Source organism: Balaenoptera musculus, chromosome 4 (genome assembly GCF_009873245.2).
Source record: "Balaenoptera musculus isolate JJ_BM4_2016_0621 chromosome 4, mBalMus1.pri.v3, whole genome shotgun sequence".
Classification (NCBI taxonomy): domain Eukaryota; kingdom Metazoa; phylum Chordata; class Mammalia; order Artiodactyla; family Balaenopteridae; genus Balaenoptera; species Balaenoptera musculus.
Window position 1 is genome coordinate 79,652,489 of NC_045788.1, and position 24,260 is coordinate 79,676,748.

The 24,260-nt window shown below is 43.6% G+C and overlaps 2 protein-coding genes across 5 annotated transcripts in view; one reads left to right on the forward strand and one right to left on the reverse strand.

Moving 5' to 3' along the window:
* B4GALT4 (beta-1,4-galactosyltransferase 4) overlaps positions 1-12,496 on the forward strand; it is a 49,786-nt gene extending 37,290 nt beyond the window's left edge. Inside the window, exons 8-11 of one of the 3 annotated variants that reach the window (XR_005019692.1) lie at positions 3,203-3,287; positions 5,172-5,364; positions 10,585-10,677; positions 12,094-12,496. The gene's annotated coding sequence lies outside the window, so the exon portion shown is untranslated. Of the gene's footprint in view, positions 1-3,202; positions 3,288-5,171; positions 5,906-10,584; positions 10,678-12,093 lie in introns of those variants that run through there. The other 2 variants (XR_005019693.1, XR_005019691.1) reach the window with 2 other exon arrangements.
* Positions 237-16,428, reverse strand: UPK1B (uroplakin 1B). 2 transcript variants are annotated; one of them, XM_036850380.1, is made up of 7 exons: positions 13,648-16,428; positions 12,415-12,615; positions 10,011-10,085; positions 9,205-9,327; positions 7,138-7,317; positions 2,610-2,693; positions 237-1,166 (listed from the first exon to the last, which is right to left on the reverse strand). In XM_036850380.1, exons 1-7 carry the CDS (start codon positions 13,714-13,716, stop codon positions 1,116-1,118), a joined length of 783 nt encoding a protein of 260 aa, XP_036706275.1. In that variant the 5' UTR covers positions 13,717-16,428; the 3' UTR covers positions 237-1,115. The 2 variants fall into 2 exon arrangements, with proteins under 2 accessions (XP_036706275.1, XP_036706274.1); XM_036850379.1 differs by lacking the exon at positions 13,648-16,428 and adding an exon at positions 13,033-13,539 and having other exon boundaries at positions 291-1,166.
* Positions 16,429-24,260: the final 7,832 nt, after the last annotated feature.

Sequence of the window (24,260 nt, forward strand, 5' to 3'; positions counted from 1 at the left end):
AACTCCATCCCCACTTCAGGGCAAAGGGTAGCAGGAGCAAAAAGTAAGCTTGGAAGTTCCAATCATTCAGCTGTACAGCAGGGTTACCCGGTATCCAGAGGGAAGCCACGCCTTACTGCATTTTCCATCTCCTAAATTTTAATTCCCGTGAGCCTACTAAGCTCTTCTGTTGGAACACCCATTTTGCTAGCCTCATATATGACCAATTATGACACTGGTAAAAAGAAAAGAAAGTGAACATATTTAAAAGCCCTCTTTATTTATAAGACTAGACAAATGTTGTTATAAGAACTTCCTTCAGGATCACAAAAGGAAACATAGATCAGAAGGGAAATATTTTGACAGTAAAAAAAATCACCATAAATCACCTATCTAACAGCGGGCTTGCTTCTCCCTTATTTGAAAGGGGCTTTCGGATGAGATTGGTAAATATATAACAGGTCCCTCCTTTGTCCCCCAGAGTCCACATAATTTTAATTAGCGGGAGAATTGAGGTTACTAACACCTATCACCCTGCAATGTCTGAGAGGAAACTTCAACCATTGTTAGCTCAAGATCGGGCATTGTCCTGGAGAATAAAAGGATCCCCAGGTGGCATTAAGAGAATCACTTGAGTCTCTGTAGATGGGAGCCACCATAGAACAAAGGCAAAAGATATATTTCAGCAATCTTTTCCTTAGTTCTCTCACCTGGACAATACTGAGATGAATGAAAGCCTTTGAAGGTTTCTTTTAGAAAGCAGAGAGAAATGCAGGCAGATTCGCTGTCCAAATACAGACTTGGCTTGCTGTGATAAGACAGGCTCCTGTGAATGTCTTTGTGCCCCCAAATTAAAAATAAACAGAGATGGGAATAGTTATTATCTACTATACTGAACTCTCCCTTTCCTACGGTCTATAACAATGTTGCAGAATCCTAGATCAGGGTGCAATCACTAGTGGTGAGAATTTCAGGAGTCTGAGAGCCTAAAGAGCCTGCAGAAACTCCACACCAACTGACTTGGCAATTTGAGGAAGAATGCATAATTTCCCGGGGAGCACAGAGGTGGAATATTAGGAGTTCCAGCACCAAATCCAGAGTCGCTGTGGAGAGTGGTATGGTGGTTACACTTATTCTTAATATTCAATTCTGCTCCAGTAGAACATGGTACCCAGGAGAACCCAAAACTAGAATACAAAGGAAAAGAAAAATAAATAAGGAATTGTTTTAGAAACATCTGGTACTTGCGGAAAAATGATATGAGGTTCGTTCAGGCTTAGGTCACACTGGATTTTTAAGAATGATCTTGCCTTAAGCATCATCACGGGGGCAGAGGTGACTCTGAGTCCATCCTGTCACACAGTGAACCAATATTTTCCCAAATGACCAATGCATGATGTTCTAGAATCACGAATGGGTAAAAAATTTATGCAAACTGCAAGACAAACCAATGTAATGTATTTTAATGTAACAGAGTCCTAAAAGTTCTTTGATGAAGTTTCAGATTTCATATTGCAACTAACCTTTAAGAAACTACTACTTAGCAAGTTTTGTGTAGTACCAAAGGAGAATATTCACAATTATTTTTAGATAAGGCTACCAAAACACTTCTGTTTTTTCAACTACATATCAGTGTGTAGGATGGATTTCTTTCAAATCCTTCAACCTAAGCAACATATTATAACAGATTATATGAAGAGGAAATATGAGAAGCCAGCTGTCTTCTATTAAAGCCAGACATTGCAGAGATTTTCAAAAATGTAAAAAAAACTGCCACTTTTCTCATATCTTTTTGTTTGGGAAAATAGTCACTTTTTTCCCACAGAAATATATTGTTAATAGTAACGTAATTAGTTTGTTATTGTTATTTTATATGAATTAACACGTATTTTTAAAAATTCTGTGTTAATTTCCAACAGGGTAAATATCAATAGATACAGCCCTCCATAGACAAAAGCTTTCTGGAGTCCTCAGTAATATTTGAGAGAGTGTAAAAGAGTTCTGAAACCAAAAGTTTGGGACTGCTTCCTGAATGCAATGGCTCTTAATCCTGACAACAAGTTAGAATCATCTGGAAAATTAAAAAAAAAAAAAAAAAAAGACCTGGGTCCTGCACCTAGATCAACTGAAATCTGAATCTCAGAGGTTGGGGTTCAGGTATGCTTTTGTCCCCCAAGCTGCCCCATGAGGTTTAAATGTGCATTCAGGGCTGAGACCTACCATTCTACCCTCTTGCTGCATGTGCATCACATAAAGTGGTCAGAAGGATGAGGTGAGACTGGTGAAGGCAGCTCTTTGGAAGGAGGGAGGCAGGTTAGAGGAGGCATCTAGAGAGATGACAGTCTTTGATATCTACTTGAAATGATTTTATGAGATCTGGAGAGATGGAGGAGCACACAAGTGCATCCCAGTCAGCCAGAGAAGGATCTGGTTGGTAGGGGAAGTTCACGCCCTACCTCCCGAGGGAATCCACTGTCCTTGCCCTGGTGCCAGCAGCTTCCTGACTAGCCTTCAGGTCTGAGCTTTTGTTTCGAGTCAGTCTACTGTGCTTGGGTTAACCAGGGGCAATCTCAAGGTCTCTCCTTATCACTGTCCTCCCAGAAATGAAACATGTGATGGGAAATACTCACAGTCCAACAGAGAATGGCAAATCCAAACCACGCAACCCCCCAGGCGTGTCGGTTCATTGGTCCAGAGATCAGTTCATAGCAGCCCTGGAGGAGTGGGCGATTCCATATCCACATGAAAGGGACCAGAAAAAAGATGTGAGAGATGGGTGGGAAGCTGATTTGAATCAATGCCACCCCAAAATCCAGTTTAACATAACCAGGCTATTTCTACATTCCTGTGGACAACCAGGTATTAACTGTGCTGTACTGAAGAAATAGGAATAATCCTGATGAAGAACTATTCTGTATCATATTTATTTGTGTTTTTTCATTCAATCTAACTAACCGAGGTGCTGCTATTTTAGCATAACATTTTTCTCATATTGAATATGTGGCAATGTCAAGTATTCTTAACAAAATTTGAGTTTTTTTCCTCTCCCCAAAGATTTTATTGGTGATTTGTTTGAGGGCAGGGTCACTTTTTGATCTGTTTTTCAATAAAAGTGCTTCCAGTTAGTGAAAATTAGAGGCTTTATTTTTTAATCATTAAAGGAACTCCTATACCATGCTTTCTAAATTCTCATTTGGCATCATATTTCAACATATCTTTATAGGATTCTAGAAGAGCCACGGGGTGCGTGCGAGAGAGTGAATCATTCTTTATTCATCGAGTCATTCATCCATGCATGCCATAATCTGGTAAGTTTTATACGTAGCACATTCTGTTCTAGTCTCTATGCAAAATACTGGAGTGATACACACGTATAGGGCTAGACCTGCCATGTGAGCGACGTCCACTAAAGCCCTTGGAATCACAGGAATGCCTAGGAGATGCCATGACCAGGCTGGTTTTATGAACACTGAGATCCAGAGAGAAATGTCTTAGAAAGGCTGACCTTGAAGTTTAGGCCCCGCCCAGGGTCTCCAGGTAGCCACTTGAAGTTCTGTCCTTTCTAACCCTGCCCCAGTCCCTGGTTCATCCACTTGCATGTCCTGCCTTTGCTACATATGCCTTGATCTCTCCCCCATTTACACCTCTCCATCTACCTGACTCCCCCACTCACCTAGATGCTCAAATGAAAAATCTTGGAATTATCCTTAACTGTTTTTCTCTTAAGCAAACCCTTTTGGGTTTAAAATATATCTCAAATCCAAACACTTATTACTTCCTGTTACCGCCTTGGTCCACCACGGCCTCACTTCAGGATTCCTACAATCGCCTCCTGGCTGGTTCCCCTGAGGCCCGAGTCCACCCACGGTGCCCTACTAGTCTTCGTACAGTGCCAGAGGGATCCTTGTAAAACATGTCAGATCACTTCACCTTCCTGCTCAAAACCCTCTGAAAGTTTCCCACCACCCTTAATATGAAATTCTAAGTCTTCACAATGGCTACGAGGTGCTGTATGATATGGCCCTGCCTCTCTCTGTGACCCCAGCCGCCACCAGAGGAGGTTGTTTCACTGCAAAGCTAATGAGCTTGGGCTCAGGGCTGCTTACTTGCAAGACCATTTCAAAGTCCTGTACCTAGTTTTGCATGTGTAGTTTAAACTGTTTTTCCTGAGGAGAACCGCCACCCCCCCCCCCCACAAATCTGGTAAGCTTCAGGCCCTACAAAATCTAGATTCATGCTTGCCTCCTACTCTTCCTTCACTTGTTCCAGCCTTGCCATACGGATTGCCTGGATGTTCCTCCAAAAAGCTAAGGCCTCCACCTCAGGGCCTTTGCACTTGCTGCTTCCTTTTTTCAGAACTCTCTTCTTCAATCTTTTTTAAATGAGGGTCTCCTTTCCTCACTTAATTCAGAACTCTGTGCAAATATCATCTTAATAAAGGCTTTCCTGACAACCATAGAGAAAAATACCTTTCCCCCCATCATTTTCTATATCCCGCTTTATTTCTGCTCATGGCACTTATCACTACCTGGGATTTATTGTGTATTGGTTTGGTAACTTGTTTGTGGTCTGTCTCCCATACTACAGTGCAAGCTCTATGAGGGCAGGGATTTTATCTTGTTCATTGTTGAATCTCTAGAACTTAGAACAAGGGCCTGGCACAAAGCAGGCACCTGATTAGGATGAATGGAATGTGATAAGAAGTAATAATTACAATGATATTATTTGTGACACACTTGATGGTTCACAAACACTCCTATATCCATCACTCATTTGATCCCCCTGACAATCCTGGGAAGTGGTCATTTGTCCAATAATATGTATAAAAACCCACTTATGCCAGGTGCCAGGCACTGGGCTGGGCATTCAGCTGTGACAAGGCAGAAATGGGTGTTGCCCTCATGAAGCTCACAGACAAAAGCCCCAGTTTTTCACCTCTTCTCATTTAGTGCCTTTCATGATGCTTTTTTCTCATTGTGGTGGTGCTTACCTTGATCTTCCTTAGTTCCATCATAATGCTCTTGAGGTGTAGTGATCAGAATTTGCACATAGCATTTTGGGGGCAGATGAACCATGATGTAAGAACATATATATTTGCGTCTGACATGCTATGTGACATTTGGTGGGTTTCTATTATTACTACACTTGTGACAACTTCCCTAATTTTGTTAGCCTTTCTTTGTGCATTGCAGATCTCGCAAAGCTACAATGTGGATGAGAAAAAGAGTCATTCACCTCTTCATTTGCCCACCCACCAAACATTTATTGATGCCTGCTTTGTGCCAGGCATTATGCTAAGTACTGAAGATACAGAACTGAAGGATGCATGGTCCTCAAGGAGACTCATAGAAAAAATAGGCTTGCAAACAATAATTATATTTCAAGGTATCAGCTGCAATAATAGAAGTAAAGTATATGGGGTACTGGGATGGCATACTTTGCTTTGTGGAAAAGGATTGTTATAGGAGAATTAGCAGGACCTGTAACTCAGAGAGAATGGTGGCGTGTGGGAATCTGGGAGACCAGGGTAGGGAGAAGCAGGAAGGATGAGTAGATAAGAGATTATGTCAGGGGTGACGAATGAGTGAGACTGAGAAAGTAGGAGCACAGGGAGTCAGGGACAGAGAGGAATTTCAAGATGCAGGAATTTGGTGTGGGAGTACTGCTCAGTGACATAACTTTGTAGTTGTGGTATAGCTAGTGGGTAGAGGAGGCGGTGAGGCCAAGGACTGTTAGGGAGGGTGTGACAAAAGTGTCCCTCATTACCAGAATGTTCTCTGTGTGAGGGAAAATAGTGTGGCTGTGAAATAAACCAATCATCTGATGGCAAACATCCTTTTTGGTCTCTTTCAAAGATATGATACAGTCTGTATGGAATCACAATCCAATCAAGATACGTCTGCATGGACTGGTTCCAAGGTTGAAGTGTTAAAAGCAGTTTATTATTCCTCAGAGTGATCGTTATATTGCATATTGTGATTATAGGCAATAAATTTAATTTTTTTAGCAGTCTGAATATAACTAAAATGTTGCTAAAAGGCTAAATGAGGGTTGCTCTGAACAACCCTGCAAAATAATCTACATCACTCCCATGTCCTTTTCCAGATTAATACAACCAATCCTAGTCTAGGCACCTTTCCAGGGGTGGCACGATGACCAGCAGTGCCGTGTCGTTCATTCTGAAAATGCATTTTGTGTTATTTCCTGCCAGACCAAAGAGTCTGGCATTTCTCAATTATTTAATGTACTGGCACACAACTAGCTTTCCTCAAAGTGGTAATGCACAGCAGTGTAAGCATTTCAGAGGCTGACTTCAAGTGTGTGAGGATTCTCTTCAGGGCTTTTTGGGATTATTACCAAGTTCCTTCTTGGCTTAGAGTCTGGGCTCAGGAGCCAGGCTGCTAGCATTTGAATCCTGACTCTTCCACTTACCAGCTGCGTGACCTTGGGCAAGGCAATTATTAGCATCTCTGTATCTCAGTTCCTCTTCTGTAAAATTAGGATCAAAGTGGCACTACCCACTGAGCCTTAAATATATTAATATCTGTATGGTACTTGGAGCAGTGTCTGGCACTTGATAAGTACTCAGTTGATGTTTGTTTTCATGATCATCATATCATTCTCATCAGGCTGGAAACACTTTTTCAAAAACCACTTGTATGTGAATTGGCTTCTACCCAGATCACCAATCTAATGTTTTATTAAGACTATCCTACATTACCACTGAATGAGGCAGGTGGGTGTATCATTACTGCATCTACCCTCAGCAGTTGCCATTGCTTTGGAACTGGCAAAACATTCCTTTTTGTATATCATCCCTTTCAATTTACATTTTGCAAAAATAGAGCAAATCTTTGATATAAATATTTTTCCAAATACTAATTCTATACATTATACAAATAGTGTTCACTTAAACAAAATTGGATTCTGCTATTGCAATTCTCGCGTTCTGTTCATTTATTAAAATGTAAATTTTCCCAGATCAGCCCTAGATTAGCACTTACATCTTACTAACAGAGAAGGAAATAGTTAACATGAGGTTTAGGAAAAAGGATGCAGAATTCCTTAGTGAGAGACCATTACCTACAGTTAACCAGTATTTTCTTCATAAAGAGCAGAAAAACCTCCTGGCAGGTCTTGGGAGAAGCAAGGACTCACCTGATTGTGATAGTATCCAGGTACCCCTAGTTTGCAGGCGTCCAGGTTGAGAGGTTCTTTAAGGTTGTTCATAACACAGCACTGACGAGGCCAGGGGGAGTCGGCATCGTTATTCTCAGTCCGGAAGGCAGAGGTGTACTTCTGCCAGTCTGACGGTCCATTTACACCACAGCAATTGTCCTGTCAGCACATGAGAGAAACAAAAATTCTCTTCCATAATCCTTGCTAGAGCCACCAAGGTGGCAACTGAGACTTTATGGAGAAAGAAGATATGGAAATTATACCGTATCTTACGTTTACTAAAAATCCCCTGATGAGAGCTGAAGGTGTTTTTAAGGTATTACATTGTAGAGTTTGCAAAATACTTTTACATTTATTACCTTACTAGCCATTAATGAGCTCTGTAGCCTTTGACGAGTTAAACTTTCTAAGCCTCATTTTCCTTCACTGAATTGGGACAAATATAGTACCTACCTCACAGAGCTGTGTGAGGAATAAATTAGTTAATACATTTAACACGTTTAGCACAATGCCTGGCCCATAGTAAACCCTTAAAAAATGTTAATCATTATTAGTACTAATATCTTGATACAATAATGTGAGAGAGTTATAATTATTCTCATGTTACATATGAGCAAATTGAGAATCAGAAAATTAAAATTTTTGTGGTGAAGAAATTATGAGTAATTCTTCTTGTTTTACTTTTCTGTATTTTTAACATTTCCTGGAGCAATTATGTATTATTTTTATAATGGGGGAAAATAAACTGGAAAAAATAACCAAAACCCAGTGGCACATGGTTATGCCTCTACATAGGAAAGGAAGATCACTTAACACATAGCTCATATTACTCTGGATAGAATTGAGGATAGAGGATAAAACACAATTCACATCACTTTCCTTCCATTTTATAAATCTGCTAAAATGTTTCAAGGGAAGAAATAAAAACTATGGCATCTCTCAACTTTTAAGATAAATATATTCAGCAAACTTGGTGATAAAGCAACTATCTTAAAAGCATGTCCTGTTTTGCCACTGGATTATGGAAAATATCTCACCAAAGAAAATAATCATTCTGTAATTTGACCTGAGCATTTCGGGGGGAAATGGTTAAGTTTGAACCAGACTTATTTCAGACTGGGCTTTAAAAAGTTGGTAAGTGGATTTTCAAATGTGTGAGCATTCACATTTTCATTTGAAAAGCTTAGTTCTTTGCTAACATAGTGGGGAAAAAAATACTTGACTTAGAAGAGTGATAGGAAGTGAAAAAGTGGCCAATAGATTGGAGGTCCTAATGGGCTAAAAAACTATAGAACAGGAATATTAGACTAAATGAAGGAAATTTTAGAAGACAGAGGGTAGAGAGTTCAAAGAAGGGGTGGAGGCTATAAGGGGGTTTGCTGATGAGGGACTGGGAAACAGGTGGTTGGGTGGGGAGGGGGTCGGGGGGGTGGGAGAGTTGGGTCACACGAGGGCTTATGCAGGGATAAGAATTCACATATGGCAGTGTAGGGGTGATAGTGGGTATTCTGAAAGACTTGAACTTTTGATGGTATTTGAGGTAAATGCGGATATAAGGTTACGATTGCCAGTTAGAGAAAAACAGGTGATCAAATCAAGTCATAGCCTCTGGTCCCTAACAGGACTAGCCCACAGGTGTGAAAAGGTACTAAACAAGCAAAACAGACAATAATTGCCACTTGAGTTCATTGTGGGGTGGAGGCAACATTTTTTTTAATGTAAGTGATGCTTGAGTTCTAAGAGGCAGAGTGTGTGATTAATCTAAATTTCTTACCAATGTCATTACTCCTATAAATGGAAGCTAATCAACATCATAGCTTAAAATAAAATATAGATCTAGGGGTTCCACTGAGTCATGTGTACACCCCCTAGTCCCTGCCAGTAAATGAGAGGAATAGAGGAACTTGCCTATGTCAAGTCTCTTTGTGAAGGAAGCCCCCTTGGAGGCAATGGTCCCCACACTTTAACTTCATTCCTAACCATCCATATGCCCTTGGATACTGGTTTAGGTACCAAATGGCGTCTCCCCAGGACTGCAGGCATTACCTGGAGCATAAGCCTGTCCCAGGTCTTGGTGACTCCATTGTTTTTCCACTGGTCATCATTGTTTGGAGGACTGTTGTTTTGGTACCTCTCCAGCATCTGCTTCAGGAAGAGGTTGGGTGTGAACTATTATGGGAGGAAGCAACACAAGAGGAAGAGTTAGCCCAGTAATCCTCAAGGAGGCGAAGTGATTTGCTCGGCATGTTGCTGGGGGCCCTGAACATTGTCTCTTGGAGTAAAACTGAGCTCAGAGTCACTGAGTAGGGCTGGCGGTGGGAGTAAGGCTGCTCTGGGTGGCCGCAGCCCCCCCTTGTAGGGAGAAGACCCCCATCTCCAAAGAAATTCCAATGAGATAAGGGTAGACAGGCATTGTGGGGTGGCCTAGGCCAGGGAATGGAAAAATGGAGAGAAAGCAGGATGCTGAATGTGAGGATGGCTCAGATGTGGTGGATTACTGCTCATCCCAGTGGAAGGCCAGTGGCTGTGGCAGAGTAGTGAAGAGCATGGCGGTGCAAGCTTGGGCCCTGGGAATCACACGGCCTGGATTCAGGATTCCACTTTCACTTACCAGCTGCATAACCTTGGACAAGTTACTTTATTTTTTAAGTCTCATTTTATTTTTATTTATAAAATGAATACCTATTTCATAGGGTTATTATGAGGAGAAAAATTATATATTTATTATTAATGTGCATATTACAATGCCTGGTACAGGGTAAGGGCTTAATATGTGTCAGTTATTATAGTGTTATGATGGTAACGATGATTCATATGGTCATTTCTGCTCTGCCTTTTGAGGTTGTACTCACAAAGTCTCGTTGTGTTGCTGCTGTGATACAAGATGCCACTTCAAAGCCATATGCAATAAACATCAGAATGAAATACTGGAAGGGAAACAAATGGAATACAAGAATTACATCTACCTCCAAAGGGAGTTTTTTGTTTTGTTTTGTTTTGTTTTTACAAATAACTGTTATGTTTTCTGCAGCACACTCACCTAAATATAATTATCTGATCATTTACATAATTATTCAACAAACCCTCGTTGATCAGCTGCTTAGAGCCAGACTTGGTGCTAGGTGCTAATCAGATCAACTCTTCTCCTTTCCCCAGAGAACAAACGACTTTTGAACACAAAGCTTTCTCAGTTCAGTACCCTGCATTTCCATTTTAACTGGGAAAAACATACAAGAGAATGAACTGGTGTGTGTGTGTGTGTTCGTCCAATGGCTGGCAAGAGAATCAGTGTATCACACACTATGTAGAGCCTCGTAACTCCCCTCTCATTGGGAGACATTTTCTTTCTGGTTTACTGAGAATTGAGGATTACCGAGGTCAAAGACGAATAGGGCTGCGTTTAATATCCGTCTTCCCTCTTGGCAGCGCCCAGCCTTACCAGAGAGGAGCAGGCAGCCTCCAGGTACGCAGCTCTTCGCCGGCGTCTCCTCTCACTCACTCCCACTCCAGTTGCATCAGGTCAGTTGAGTGAAACAGCGCATAGTGTGTTTTGTAGCTGTGTGTGTGTGTGTGGGGGGGGGTAGGTTGCGCATGCACACGTGATGGCTCCACAACACACTGCCCCTGTTTACGGCTGGCAAATATATGAAGGACAAATGTTCTCCGAAGCTGGGACGGGGACTATTTGCAAGAGTCCTGTCTCTGCTGTCCTCAGCCTTGCACAGACGCTTACGGTGCTTGGGTTCTTCTGCGGAAGGGGCGCTGCGGCGGTGTTAGCGGAGGAGCGCAGGGCAAACGGTTCTCCCTCCCTGGGCAGGGGCGGTTCTCAGAGCGGGACCCTCTGCTGCCCTAACCATTCCGCCCAGAAAAAGGCTTCGGCTACTGTTAACTCTCAGTTAACAGCAGGAGCCCCTTCACAGGCCTTATAACATTGCCCCCCGCTGTGTTAGCGGCTGCCTTGCTCTTTGTCGAGAGCTTTGCTGGCTCCCTTTAAAGAGGCTCAGAAGCCCCTTAGAGACGCTCCAGAAAGGAGGCACAGGGTGCAGGTGTTCTCTCCTCCAGCCCCGTGGAGGGCGCGCTGCTCAGTCTCTTTGCCAGGCATGGTGAAGGATGTTCCCGGCTGTGCGGGACACACGTGCCTGGCCCAGAGTGAGGCTGGGATGCAGCTGAAGCTCGCCTCTAAGGACACCTGCCCCTTCTTTACCTTTCCCTGCATTCCTTAACCCCACCCTGAAAAAAGTGGGTTCTTTTGCCCTGGAACTAACTCACACTAAAGACCCAGAGAATGTAAACATTCTGCATTCCCTAGGTACCAAGATGATGTTAGTTCACAGGAAAAGCCAACCAACAAGCACCTTAGCTTGCTGGACTCGTTCCGTGAAGGTGGAACTCAGGTCCTGCAGCCTTTGGCTAGGAGAGTTATTTCAGGTAGGGAGTGGGGATGGGGCCCCATCACAGGGCGAGGAACTGCTGTCCTGAGCACGGGGGTAGGGAGTAGAAGTTTAGACCCAACACCGAGGGTTCTTAGCCCGGCTGGCTGCAAATTTGCTCCCATCTGCAAAGGCAGGGCACAACCTGCTGTCTGAGGTTTGGGGCAGAAGCCTCCTTATGGGTACACAGAGTTAGAATCTCCACAGGCAGGTGGGAGCTGCAGCCGTTCTCTACATGTTGCCATCAAGGGTTTCTAGGGTCCCTAAAAAGCAGAGTGAGTGCATGAAATGGGAGGTGTAGGCCATCCCACAACATCCTCAGCCTTGAGCTCAAAAATATCTACAAAAGCTCGTGCTTTCTCTTAAAAAATCGTGCATATTTTGTGATTTATATCCTAACATATCAACACTTGATTACTATTAAAACAATATTTTAAACTACTTACTCTCAAGAGAAAAAAGTCTAATTATCGAGTTCTCACTGTCTCTCCTTTGGCCTGTGTAGCTCCTGGCTGTATCTGTGGGGCCCATGCAGACACCAGTCAGAGAAGCAAAGATCTGGAAAATACTCAACAGGTGACCCCCAGGTGTCTCCCCTTCAGCCTCTCTGCGCTGGACTCTTCTGGACTTCCAATAGAGGAGAGCATCCTTGGCGCCACTTGGATAATCTTCACTGCAGGGAGGGTCTTCCCCTCTACTCCCTCCTCACCTGGCACTCTGTGCTCCCACCTACCCCACTGAAAACCAAAGCGCTGTGCTCAGGGAAGAAGAAACAATCCATCAAAATTGGTCCAGGAGAGCAATGTAGAGAGTTTTAAGGTCTTACCACCAGAAGAAGTTTCCTGTTGGACTTCATGATGCCTACAATGCCCAGGACAGACAGGCAGAAGAGGCAGATGCCGACAAACATGCCAATCCAGGCTGCCCCATAGATGTCATCATTGTCAGTGGCTTCAAGCAGCGGGTAGAGGCTGTGTTGGTCGGATACAAAGAAGATGCACTCTGCAGTCAGGGCGATGCCGCACATCTGGGGGCAGAGGGGGTTCTGTCAGGCTGGAGGCCATGAGAGCAGCACTGAGAAAGGGATAGAGGAGTAGGGGCGTGGTGGTAAGAGAGACTAACTCTGTCCCCTGCATAGGCTTTAAGCAACTGACTTAAACTCCTCATTGCCAGGAAATCAAACGGCTCCTTCCATCCTACGTGTTGGTTTCATGCCTCCTTCCACATTTCGCTCTATCTTCTCGCTCTTTGGGAGGAGACCCAGACAATTTCAGACCATCTATAAAACCCCTGGGGCGTGAACCACTCAAACAATGACTTCTTGTACGAAGATAATCTCTCACTCCCGTTCCCACTGCCCAAATTCCTGGATTGTAATATTTAAACTGGTCCTGGTCATGTTCTCTGTGCCAGAGAACCATGGAACATTAGAGCTGGAAGGAACCTTGGTGGTTATCTTTCCTGCCCCCTGGATTTCATAGATGAAGGATCTTGGCCCTGAAAGGCAATGAATGACCTGTCCGGAGTCACGCAGAGTCATAGGGCTGGGCCCAGAGCCAGCGATCCTGACTCCTAAGTGCTCTCACCACACTGTGCCCACGCAGCCTGGCCTCTGAGTTACTCTTACATCCCAGTACTGGCCCCCGGTGTGACCAGCACAGGAAGATGCAAACATCTGTCCCCAATAACCTTAACAGTGGAGGCTGTGGAAATCAAACCAAGGAGGGATAGGAAAGACACACCAAAGCGCGTGTGTTGAGAGTGCTTGGAAGCTGACTATGGTTAGCATGGCTGCTTTTAGATTCTTGTGTTTTCAAGTTGGGAGGGAAATCTCTCTTTTTTTTCCCCCACATGGTCTTTTGATATATTACATAGTTATATAGGATTATTTATATAGTTAACTTCTAGTTAGCATGTTTTACTAACACACTTCTTAAAAGAAAAGATGTAGGGAACCAGTCATTATATCATTATTTCCCTTTTAAACTCTCACTTTCGATTGATCTAAAATCATAATTACAGGAAGAGCAGAATTTCCTGGAACATACTCATTACTTACACCAATAATCACATTTCCAAAAATCAGCAGGCCCTGGAAGCAACGAACGGTGGAGTCCTCTTTGGCCATCTTCACGGTTTCCCACAAGCTGAGGACACAGCTGAGAACATCACAGCTCGTTAGGAGCAGGGGATACAGACTGCTGCTGCAAGTTCCATAGCAGAACTCAGTCACACCACTGTGCACTGCCTTCTCGTGTTCCAGAGCACCCAGACCAAGTCATGTGATCATTTAGCCATGGAAGAAGTTTGGTTATTCAGTTCAGTGATCACAGTAATTTTATAAAGGAGAAAAAAAAAAAAAGTAAAGCCAGCCCGAGTCTGATCACCAGCTTTCAGGAGTTCTTTAGGGTATGGAACATACAGACTGCATCCTTCTGAGTGATGAACTGAGGCCCCATAGTCACCGAGGGCAGACCGGAGGTGGTGATGAAGCACACTGAAGGTCCCTGGTATGGCTCTTCCTGCCCTTGGTCATGGCAAACTGAAGCCCAAAGGATAAACCTATGGGCAGAGGGGGCAACTGGTTCCCATACGGACTCTGGGCAGCGGTTAAAAACCATCATTTTCAGAATGTATTGTTATCTTCAAATAGAGTTGGCAAATTAAAAACACCCTGTCACATAAGGGGGGGAGGCGAGGAGAGAAAGAGGGGCTAACATTAGTTCCTTCTCTGTGCCACTCTACTAGGTAATTTACATACACACATGTCATTCTTATAACCTAATTAGGTAGAAGAAGAGAAAGGGTGAGAAGCCTCCAGTTTGCAGATGAGGCAACTAAAGCTTAAATTGGTAAATTAAGTTCCCTGGGGTCATACAACCAGTAAGTGGAAGAGCTGGGCTGGAGGCTTTGGTGTGCATGACTCCAGAGCCCAAGTGCTTCTCCCCAGCCCATGCTGGCTCCCAGAAATTATGTGCAAGGCTTAGCGCTGTGTCTGGCACTTTAAAAAGTGGGTCTCTCCCTCCCTGAGGATTCTCTGGAAGGAATACAGGGTAAGTGTTTGGGTGAATTATTTTGGCCTTTGCACTTGAATTACCTTGAGATAAGCCATCCACATCTCTCAGTGTTTTGCTAATTAATTAACTATCCACTTCATGCACTCAGGCTCTAAATCAAAATGTGTTATATGACACAACTTGCATTTTGAGGGATACAAAGATATGTAAGAGAGATTGTTGTATTCTAGAATTTCAGGCTTTAGTAGGGAAGCTGTGTTCCCAAATCATTAGAATGCATCTAGTAAGACCCTAAGTATCGTGGGAGTTCTGAGGAGGGAAGAGGTAAGGCGTGCAGAGTATATATGGTTTCGATGGGTCAAGAAGAGGTGGGTGGGAGTGGGAGGAAGATGGGGGTGACATTCCAGGTAAAAGGAAAGGAAAGGTCAGGGAGTAGAGGCTTAGAAGAGCGAGGAGCCCAGGAGATAACAAACTAGCCAGTTTGGCGGAAGTCCCGGTTTGCGTGGGAGGGAAGCCTTCTATTGGACTCAGACCTTGCTAAATTGTAACTTCATTGTTACACTCTAAAGTAAGTATTCACAACCTTCCAAGTAATCTTCAACATCTCTAAATATTTTCCCTTACCTGTTCCCCTGGGCAGTGGTGGGAACTGGAGTTGAAATTTATGAGTGTTTTCTGTCCCGGAACTGGGCACATGGTGTACTCCATCAGTGTTTGCCAAGTGAATAGAAGAAATGGGGCCATTGTTACAAGATCCCTCTGCGTAGCTTCTGCTTAGAAATGCCATTCATTTCTTTCCGTTTGGAAATGTCACTTCAGGCTTAGAAATGTCATTCATTCTTTCCCGAGATAGTTGCACACTAGACGGAGTGGAGCCCGAGCGCCCGGAAGGAGTTAATGCACAACCTCCCCCAGAGGGGAGCCTTACGTAGCTGGATCAGCCACATTATAAAGTTCCTCACTGGAATGCACAGATATCGCTCCTGACCAGTTGGGTTACTGTCTAAACTAGAGACACAGATAAATAGACCATGAAAGGTAGAAGTTCAGACAACACAAGTACATAGAGAGAGTAAAGGGCAAAAGAGGCCAAAAGCAGCCCCATTATCACCCAGTGCCAATTAGGACCCATTTGCAGATAGCAGCCTATTTATGGTCATTAGCTGGGCTTAAAGAACAGAAAGAAGACAATTTGTTCTTTCAGGGAATTTAAAGTGTGATTGTAGCAACATGGATGCACGGCAAAAATGACTGTACACCGTAGAATAAAGGAGGAAAGTAGGGCTATGGAGAAAAAGGAAGAAGGCAGGTAGGTCACCAAAGAAAGAGGGCTTTATTGGTCCAGAAGGAGCTGACAGGACCCTGAACAAGAGAGCTGGCCCCAGTGACCCAAATATATCCCGTAAGGATGCATACTTTCCCAAAGATGACACAGAGTTTTAAAAAAGGGGAAGAGACATAAGAATACCCTGTGGGAGAGTTGCAAGTCAGAGTTAGGGTGGGGAAATGCAGACCAGAGTGGGAAAAAAGAAGGAAGGAGACAGGTGGGAACTTGGTTTGAGGAAAAAGGAGAGTAAAGTGAAGAAATCTAGACAAGCATGAGGTAGGAGGTGCCAGTGAGGGGCGTCTGATTCAGGAAGGCAGGACTGTGGACGGGCACGCAATGCTGAAGCGGCTGCTCACTAGAAAAGGCTGTTTCTCCTTTTCCACTACGCGCTCCTTCTCCTCCTCCTCCAGCCGTGCGTAATAACTTAGATTATGGCACAAAATAAAGTGATGGTGAAAGCTGTCATTTCATGTCCTCAGCACATGCTGGCGCTCTGTGTTCATCCTCTCAACAGACCTGAGAGATGGGTATTCTTACCAAAATCTGTACTGGTTTCTTACTGCTGTCGTGACAGATTACCAAAAACTTAGTGACGTCAAACAACACGCAGGGAATTATCTTACAGTTCTGGGGGTCAGAAGCATGAAATGAGTCCCATGGGGCTAAAATCCAGGTGTCAGCAGAGCTGCCCTCCTACTGGAGGATCTAGGGGGAGAATCTGTTTTCTTGCCATTTTGCAGATGCAGAAAATGAGGCTTAAAGAGATTAATTGCTTTGCCCAAGGCACGTTGCTAGAAAACGCAAAAGCGGAGACTCAAACCCAGATCATTTAGTTAACACTGCAGTTTGTAAAGACCTGCCATATGGCTAATACTTTCAGTAGAAAAAGAAACACCTGGCTTGTTTCCTCGCCAACTCTGGAGCAGAGAGAGTAGGTACCACTTTTCCCTGCTCAGGTGATCCTGCCTTTGCCAAGGTCAGAATCACTGGGCCTCTCTTCACTCACTTCTCTAAGTTCTTGCCTCCTTAGCCCCTCAACACTGCACTCATACTTGCACATTTGCCCCAAACCCAGAGTTGCACCCACACGTTGTTCCAGAAAATCTGTCTAGATGTATCCCAGACCTGCAGCTTTCTCACCCACCCCTTGGGAACAAAATTCTTAGAAGAGGTGCAAACGTGCAGGTCAATGTGAGAGCCATCATTTCATAGCCTCTCCTCGGCCACTTGTAGTTGACTAGGTTGTTGTCTAGAAGACCTAAAATATTTATTGCATCCCCCAAACAGCCACAGATGTCAAGAGCGGTGGCAGTTAGACAGCCAAGTGTAGGCTTCTGGCAGCTCGCAGGGTGGTCTACTGGCTGGGGTCTAACAGTGAGCACACCGGACTTGGTGTTAGAAAGCCAAGGTTCAAACCCAGTCTTGCCCAGTCCTTACGGGGTAACCTTGGGCAATGCCACTCAGTGTCTATTTCCTCGTTTATAAAATGGGTGAAACACAACTTGTTGATGGGCTTGTTGTTATCACTGAGATAAAAGATGTCGAAGTGATTGGTAAACACCAAGATCATTTACAAGCATGAGAAATTATGAATAATAACTAGAGGAATATTTAGGAAGGGCAGGCTATTGGGCTGTGGCTTTGCTTTATGTACCAGTGACCCCTGGGGCCTAGGAGGGAGGTTTTAATGGTTACTGATACCACAGCCAAAGGCGTCTAGGTTGAGGTGAAGCAGCCTCTTTCACCTCCCTCCTGCTCCCTGCTCAAGGGCTGCTCTGTTGGAGGGTGCTAAAAGCCTTACCCATCTCCCATCTGTGCCCCTTTTTATTTTCCATGGAAGGATTCACTGGCCGGGGGAGAGGCGGAGAAACTCTTTGGGAGAGGGAAAAAAGCTTCCCAGTTGTGCTTGGGGTATGGCCAGAGTCAGGTACCAAACAGCAGGTCCCTATGGCAGGGACCCTCTGCACATTGCACCAGCATTCCTGAACAGTCAACACCGCCACTGGGCCTCATCCCTAGGCTTTGGCCAGCTCTGGAGCCTCTGGTCCAGACTATGAGGTGATGCAGAGATGACCCTTGAGGTTCCCCTCTGTACTGGGGCTGCTTTCCCCCGACACAGAAATCGCTCAGGGAGGACTCTGCTCTGCCCCCCTTGTGCGTTCTTTCCTCCTGGTCTCAACCTATGAAGGGCTTCCTGCACTTTACTGCAAGAGTCTCCAAGGCAGAAGGCAGCCCTTGGGCCCTGTTTTATTTGTCTTTTTCAGTCCAAAGTGGCACAGCGCTTTACATGTGGTAGGCACTCAATAAATTATTTTACTCAGTAAAAAGGCAGATGAAGTAAATTTTAAAAATGTGTATTTGAATGAGAAGAATATATGAGTGAATTATTTGCCTAGACCTTTATTGCAGAACAGGTTAGAGTATGGTGAAGTAGAAAGAGAATGGACTTTGGACAAATCTAGGTTTGAATCTTAGCTCCACCACTTAGAAGTTTTGTGGCCTTTGGTAATTACTTAATCTTGTAGAGCTTTATCTCTAAATGGGTATTGTAATACTTAACTAAAAGGGTTACAATGAAAATTACATGAGAACATGTGTGAAGCTCTAACACAATATTAGTTACCCAACCAATATTCATTTTCTTTACCTTTGCCTCAGTTTCTTGAAGCAGACAGACCAGAACAAATAGTGAATGATGAAGGCACCTAAAACTAGCGCTTTAATTTTGTTTTAAAACAGAGCCACATTGGGAATGTAAATTGGTGCAGCCACTGTGGAAAGGTTTCTCAAAAAACTGAAAATAGAACTACCATATGACACAGCAATTTCACTCCTGGGTATATAACTGAAAAAAAAGCCCCACTAATTCAAAAAGGTAAATGCACCTCAATGTTCACAGCAGCATTATTTACAATCGCCGAGATATGGAAGCAGCCTAAGTGTCCATCAACAGATGAACGGATAAAGACGTGATATATATATACAATAGAACACTACTCAGCCATAAAAAAAGGATAGAATTTTGCCATTTGCAATGACATGAATGGACTTGGAGGGTATTATGCTAAGTGAAATAAGTCAGACAGAGAAAGACAAATACTGTATGATGGGACTTCCCTGGTGGTGCAGTGGTTAAGAATCCGCTGCCAATGCAGGGGACACGGGTTCGAGCCCTGGTCCAGGAAGATCCCACATGCCGCGGAGCAACTAAGCCTGTAGGCCACAACCACTGAGCCCGTGCGCCACAACTACTGAAGCCGCGCCTAGAGCCTGTACTCCGCAACAAGAGAAGCCACTGCAATGAGAAGCCCGCACACCGTAGCGAAGAGTAGTGCCCGCTCGCCGCAACTAGAGAAAGCCCGTGCACAGCAACGGAGACCCAATGCAGCCAAAAATAAATAAATAATAAATAAATAAATAAATAAATAAATAAATAAAATACTGTATGATATCACTTATATATGGAATCTAAAAAAATAAAACAGACTAGTGAATATAACAAAAAAGAAGCAAACTCACAGACATACAGAGAACACACTAATGGTTACCAGTGGGGAGGGGAAGGAGAAGGGGCACGATAGGGGTTGGGGACTAGGAGGTGCAAACTATTAGGTATAAAATAAGCTACAAGGAGATATTGTACAATATGGGGAATATAGCCAATATTTTATAATAACTATAAATGGAGTATAACCTTTAAAAATTGTGAATCACTATATTGTACACATGTAACTTATATAATGTACATCAAGTATACTTCAATTAAAAGAAAAAAAAACCAGAGCTACATTTTCAAAGGAAATATGGAAATATGATTTCAATATGAAACTCTCACATATAAACTCAGATCAAAATCTGGCTGAAAAAAGAGCCAGGAGCCTGAGACTCCCAGAGCTTCCCCTCTTCAGCTCTAAACTTCCTAACTACAGGGCTAGCCCCAGAGTGATTGGAAACTACTATTTCTAGAACTAAAAGACAAGAAAAATGTAGGCAGATCACTAAGCTCAGAAGGCAGTTACCCAAGAGGTCAGAAGGCGCTCAAGGGTGAAGTTGGAAAACCCTGGTCAAATTGTGTAGGTTGATATTACATAGTCTCTCAATGGAAAACTTTTGGAAAGGCTCCTGGAAAACTGGGGCAAGTGAGTTAATTCCATAGTAAACCAGCTGGAGGAATCTCTAGGAGGGGTTGTGTTCCTGATACACTTAAAGGAAAGGCAACGTGATTTCTATGAAAGGAAAGGATCAGACCTGGCTAATCACTTGGGGTTCTTTGAAGGCTATTAAATGCCTGTGCACAAGGACACACGAATAAACTTATTTAGGTTGAAAAAAGATAAATTCTGACAAAGTTCCCCACTGATGGCTATTAAAAAAAAAAAGATATTATGAAGTTGTTGACCTTTCCAGAGAGGACAAGCATGGAGAGAGACCAAAAGAGAGGGACAAATGGGCTCTTTTCTACATACAGAATATAAACTGTGGTGGTCTCTGGGGCCTGGAGTAGTTGTGCCTTAAGAAGTTAATAACTTCTTGGGACTTCCCTGGTGGCGCAGTGGTTAAGAATCTGCCTGTCAATGCAGGGGACACGGGTTCGATCCCTGGTCCGGGAAGATCCCACATGCCGCGGAGCAACTAAGCCCGTGCACCTCAACTACTGAGGCTGCGCTCTAGAGCCTGCGAGCCACAACTACTGAGCCTGCATGCTACAACTACTGAAGCCCGTGCGCCTAGAACCTGTGCTCTGCAACAAGAGAAGCCACTGCAATGAGAAGCATGCGCACCGCAACGAAGACCCAGGTGCTCCCTACAGCTTCAGTTCACAGGAGAGCCCTCCAGAGCCCCTGCTCCACCACAAGCTCAGCCATAGGCTCCTTTTTGCTTCCTGGTGCTGGATGGCTTTATTTGTCCACCCATTCTCTCCTGCTAACCAATCTCTCCAAATCCAAATTTCTCCTCTCCTACGCTGTTGCGCTTAAATTGGAGAACTTTTTGGCTTTTCAGCTCTTAGAGACAGACTAATGACTTCCCTTTCCCTGTATCTACAGTATTTGTCCAGACCCAATCATTTTGTTCTCTTTCTGGCCCATGGAGGGGAGGCTGGACAACTAAGGAGATAAAGCACAAACTCCTCGGCTTATATTCAATCAGTACCAACCAGGCTCCAAATGGCCAACTACTTACCTTCCTCTGCTCCTCTGAGTGGTCTCTCATTTCTTCTTCTTGAACTCTTTACCACCTTCCGAAGCTCAGCTAAAAATCGTTTTCTTTCCCCAACTACCTTTGCCCAGAATTATCCTTCCTTCTCTACCTACCTCTCTTGCCCCAAGCAAACAGCTCTCCAAGGGAGCCCACACTGGGTCCTGTTTGGTGGATGTGTGTGTGTGTGTGTGTGTGTGTGTGCGTGTGTGGCTTTTCTTCCCTACTGGCCTCTGCCACGGCAATCTAACCTGGCACCTCATTACCGTTTTTCTTTTTCTTTCTTTTTTTATTACTTCTTTTCTTTACCCAAGTTTGTTAATAAGTTAATTCTGAACCCACAAAGGAACAGATTGCTGTACATTTTAAAAAGTCATTTGACAAATAATTGCAGTAAAGAAACAAAAATTATAAACTTCAAATTACTTGATGAGTGACACACTTAAAAGTCAGTGACTACACTCCTAGTAGTTTTTGTCTTACTGAGAAGGTATGTGATTAGGGAGAAATTAAGATGTCATTTATCCCAGGGCCATTATTGACCATGTGCCCTTTCACAGCATGATTGAGTATCAGCTCTGGCTGCAAACCGAGAGGCTTCATAGTCAGCTCCGTCAAGGTGCAGACAAGGAAACCAAAGCTCTGGGAGGGAAAGTGACTTGTTCAAGATCATCGATGTGTCATTTTCAGGGTCAAGATTTCAGTCCTGATCTCCTGACTCTTAAACCAGGCCTTTGTGCTGAATTTGTTGCTGATCTTTCTTCTTTTTAAGGAAGGGAGATACCACCTCCCTTTATGTTTCTTTAAAATTAAGAGATACCCCCAATGCCCTGCCCTTTTTCCTTACAAGTTTAGCCAGAAGGGGAGTCACATAAACAAAGTTGACAAGGTGAGAACCTTCTACCCTCAACCTCCATTCAAAGTGTCCCTCACTCTTCACTCTAATTTCCAAATTCCCACAACTCAAGAATCACTCCTTTGCTCCTGGTTAAAATGCAAATACATATAAAAGAGGCACCGTGAGCCTCATGAGCCATCGATGTCCATGCCTCATTGTGAATGATTTTAGGAGAAACCGTTCTTGTATTTCCAAAGGGAGAGGGAAGACACCCTGAGAGGGAAAGAGGCCTGAGGAGAGAGAAGAGACGAACAGATGAACTTCCTAACCCATGACTTGGGGGCTTGGGGCTGTGAGTAGAGACTGACCCCTGATAATATGGTGTATCTGCCCTTCCCCCCTTCCTTTTTAGGCCCCAGTATGGATGAGCTTTTCAAATATGGGGTTTACTGAAACTTTCCTGTGTTATTCCAAAGCAGCGCTTCCCTCATATATATTTGAGTTTTTTCTTTTTGTTGTTGTTGTTGTTATTTGGGGGGCTAGTAAGGAAGTGGATGGGATGGGGTGAATTTTAAAAAATGGGATTGGTAGCGGGCAGAGGATGGAGTAGCAGCTGTCCCCCTTCAGAGACGACATTGCCCCTGCCTGAAAGTGCACAGCTCACCTCAAAATGTTTTCCACACCCAGGAATAGCCCCTGTGAGCCCCACCCTGTGGAAGACTGCCCAGTGGCCTGGCCCCATGATGATTTATTCAAATCGCACCACATCCAGGGAGTTCCTTTGCTCTGAGGAGTACAGATTTTTGAAAGGCTGGAGTTTTCTTTGTGTATTTTTCTTGTGTCTTCATTCAGTTTGTTTTCTTCTAAAAATTATTCATCCCTACAGCGTTGATGTTTCCAGACACATTGAATAGGTCTAAACACCACTGCTCACTAAACAAACCAATTTTCAAGGCAGGAGAAAAAGAAGTGAGACTCAACCATCAAGCATGAGATCATTTTTTCAAGTTCATTACCTCTTTTCCTCACCCAAGTTTGTTGGACCAGAGAACACACAAACCACACCTCACACTTTAGCTCCTATTAGTGAAATTTGGATTGACAAAAGAAAAAAAAAAAAAAAAAGGAGAAATAGGAGAGGATGAAACAGATAATAGGCTATTGCCTTAGCCCAGATTCTGAAACCCAGAGCAAGATTAGACACTTGTATGACTCAGAGATGGGGATAAAGATGGCTGTTTAGATTAGATCAGGGCAATTGCTGGTCTGCTTTCACTTAGGGTATGATGAGGCCGTGGGAGTGATGAAAGGAGGAGCTTTTTCCCATGGCCATGACCCCCATGGCCCACAGCATCTATTTGTTTTTCTTGCTTTACAGCTCTTAACCTGCTCTGACCAATGTGGTGACTAGTAGAGGCTTGTAGCTATTTAAATTCAAATTAATTCAATTAAATAAAATAAAAAATTCAATCCTTGAGTTGCACTAGCCACATTTCAAGTGCTCAATAACCAATGTAGAACATTTCCGTCTTTGTAGAGTTCTATGAGACGGCACTGCTTTAGATCCCTGATGCTTGCTGTGCTGGGCTGAGTCACTCACCCACCTGAAGTCATGGACTAAGATGTAAGCAATGGCTCAGTCATTCTCAGCCAAGTGAGGACCTCAGGTGTGGGCAATGCCAGTGGGATGCCCAGCCCCAGGGCAGGAGTACCATGGAGATTCCTTGGGGGAGGTGAGATTAAGGCAACTCCTCATGAATTTGGTCTCTGCCCCAGTTAGGGAACAGTGACGCATCAGGGGTGTGGGTAGCCCTCATGGCCATGAGGCTCAGATTTCAGCATCAAGGGGAAGCATATTCTAGGGCTGATCAGTGTTTGCTCTTCGTAAGAATGTAAGCAGGAGAGGTCAAAAGAAATTCTGAGTGTTCATTTGTTTTTCTTGACTAGATGATGTCTAAGATCCCCTGTGTACTTACAAGTCTATGATTCTTTCCAGATAGTTAAAAAAAATATAGGTGAGTTGATTTTTAAGCCCATTGTTGCAGAAAGCAAAAAAAGTCTGTTGTAGTAGAAAGAAAAATAAGAAAATTTTCTCCTCATTGAGAAAGATTAATAAAAAAAAAGCCAAACATTTTTTTACAAGGTTTGAAAACTATACGACCCAAGTTTTATATATATAACTGAAAATATATATATATAAAATCTAAGTGAGTTCTTTCTTCTTATGCTTGGTGATTCTATTCAGGCAAAAGTGATCAATAAACATTATCTTTAATTTAAAAAAAGACATTAAA

Coding starts and splice junctions, on each gene's coding strand:
- UPK1B (XM_036850379.1), bottom strand. CDS start 13,128: ATGACTCTGCGTGACTCCGGACAGGTCATTCATTGCCTTTCAGGGCCA. Junction 10,086..12,414: donor ACAGGAAACTTCTTCTGGTG/GTAAGACCTTAA, acceptor TTTCCCTTCCAG/TATTTCATTCTGATGTTTAT. Junction 1,167..2,609: donor TTGCCATTCTCTGTTGGACT/GTGAGTATTTCC, acceptor TTTGTATTCTAG/TTTTGGGTTCTCCTGGGTAC.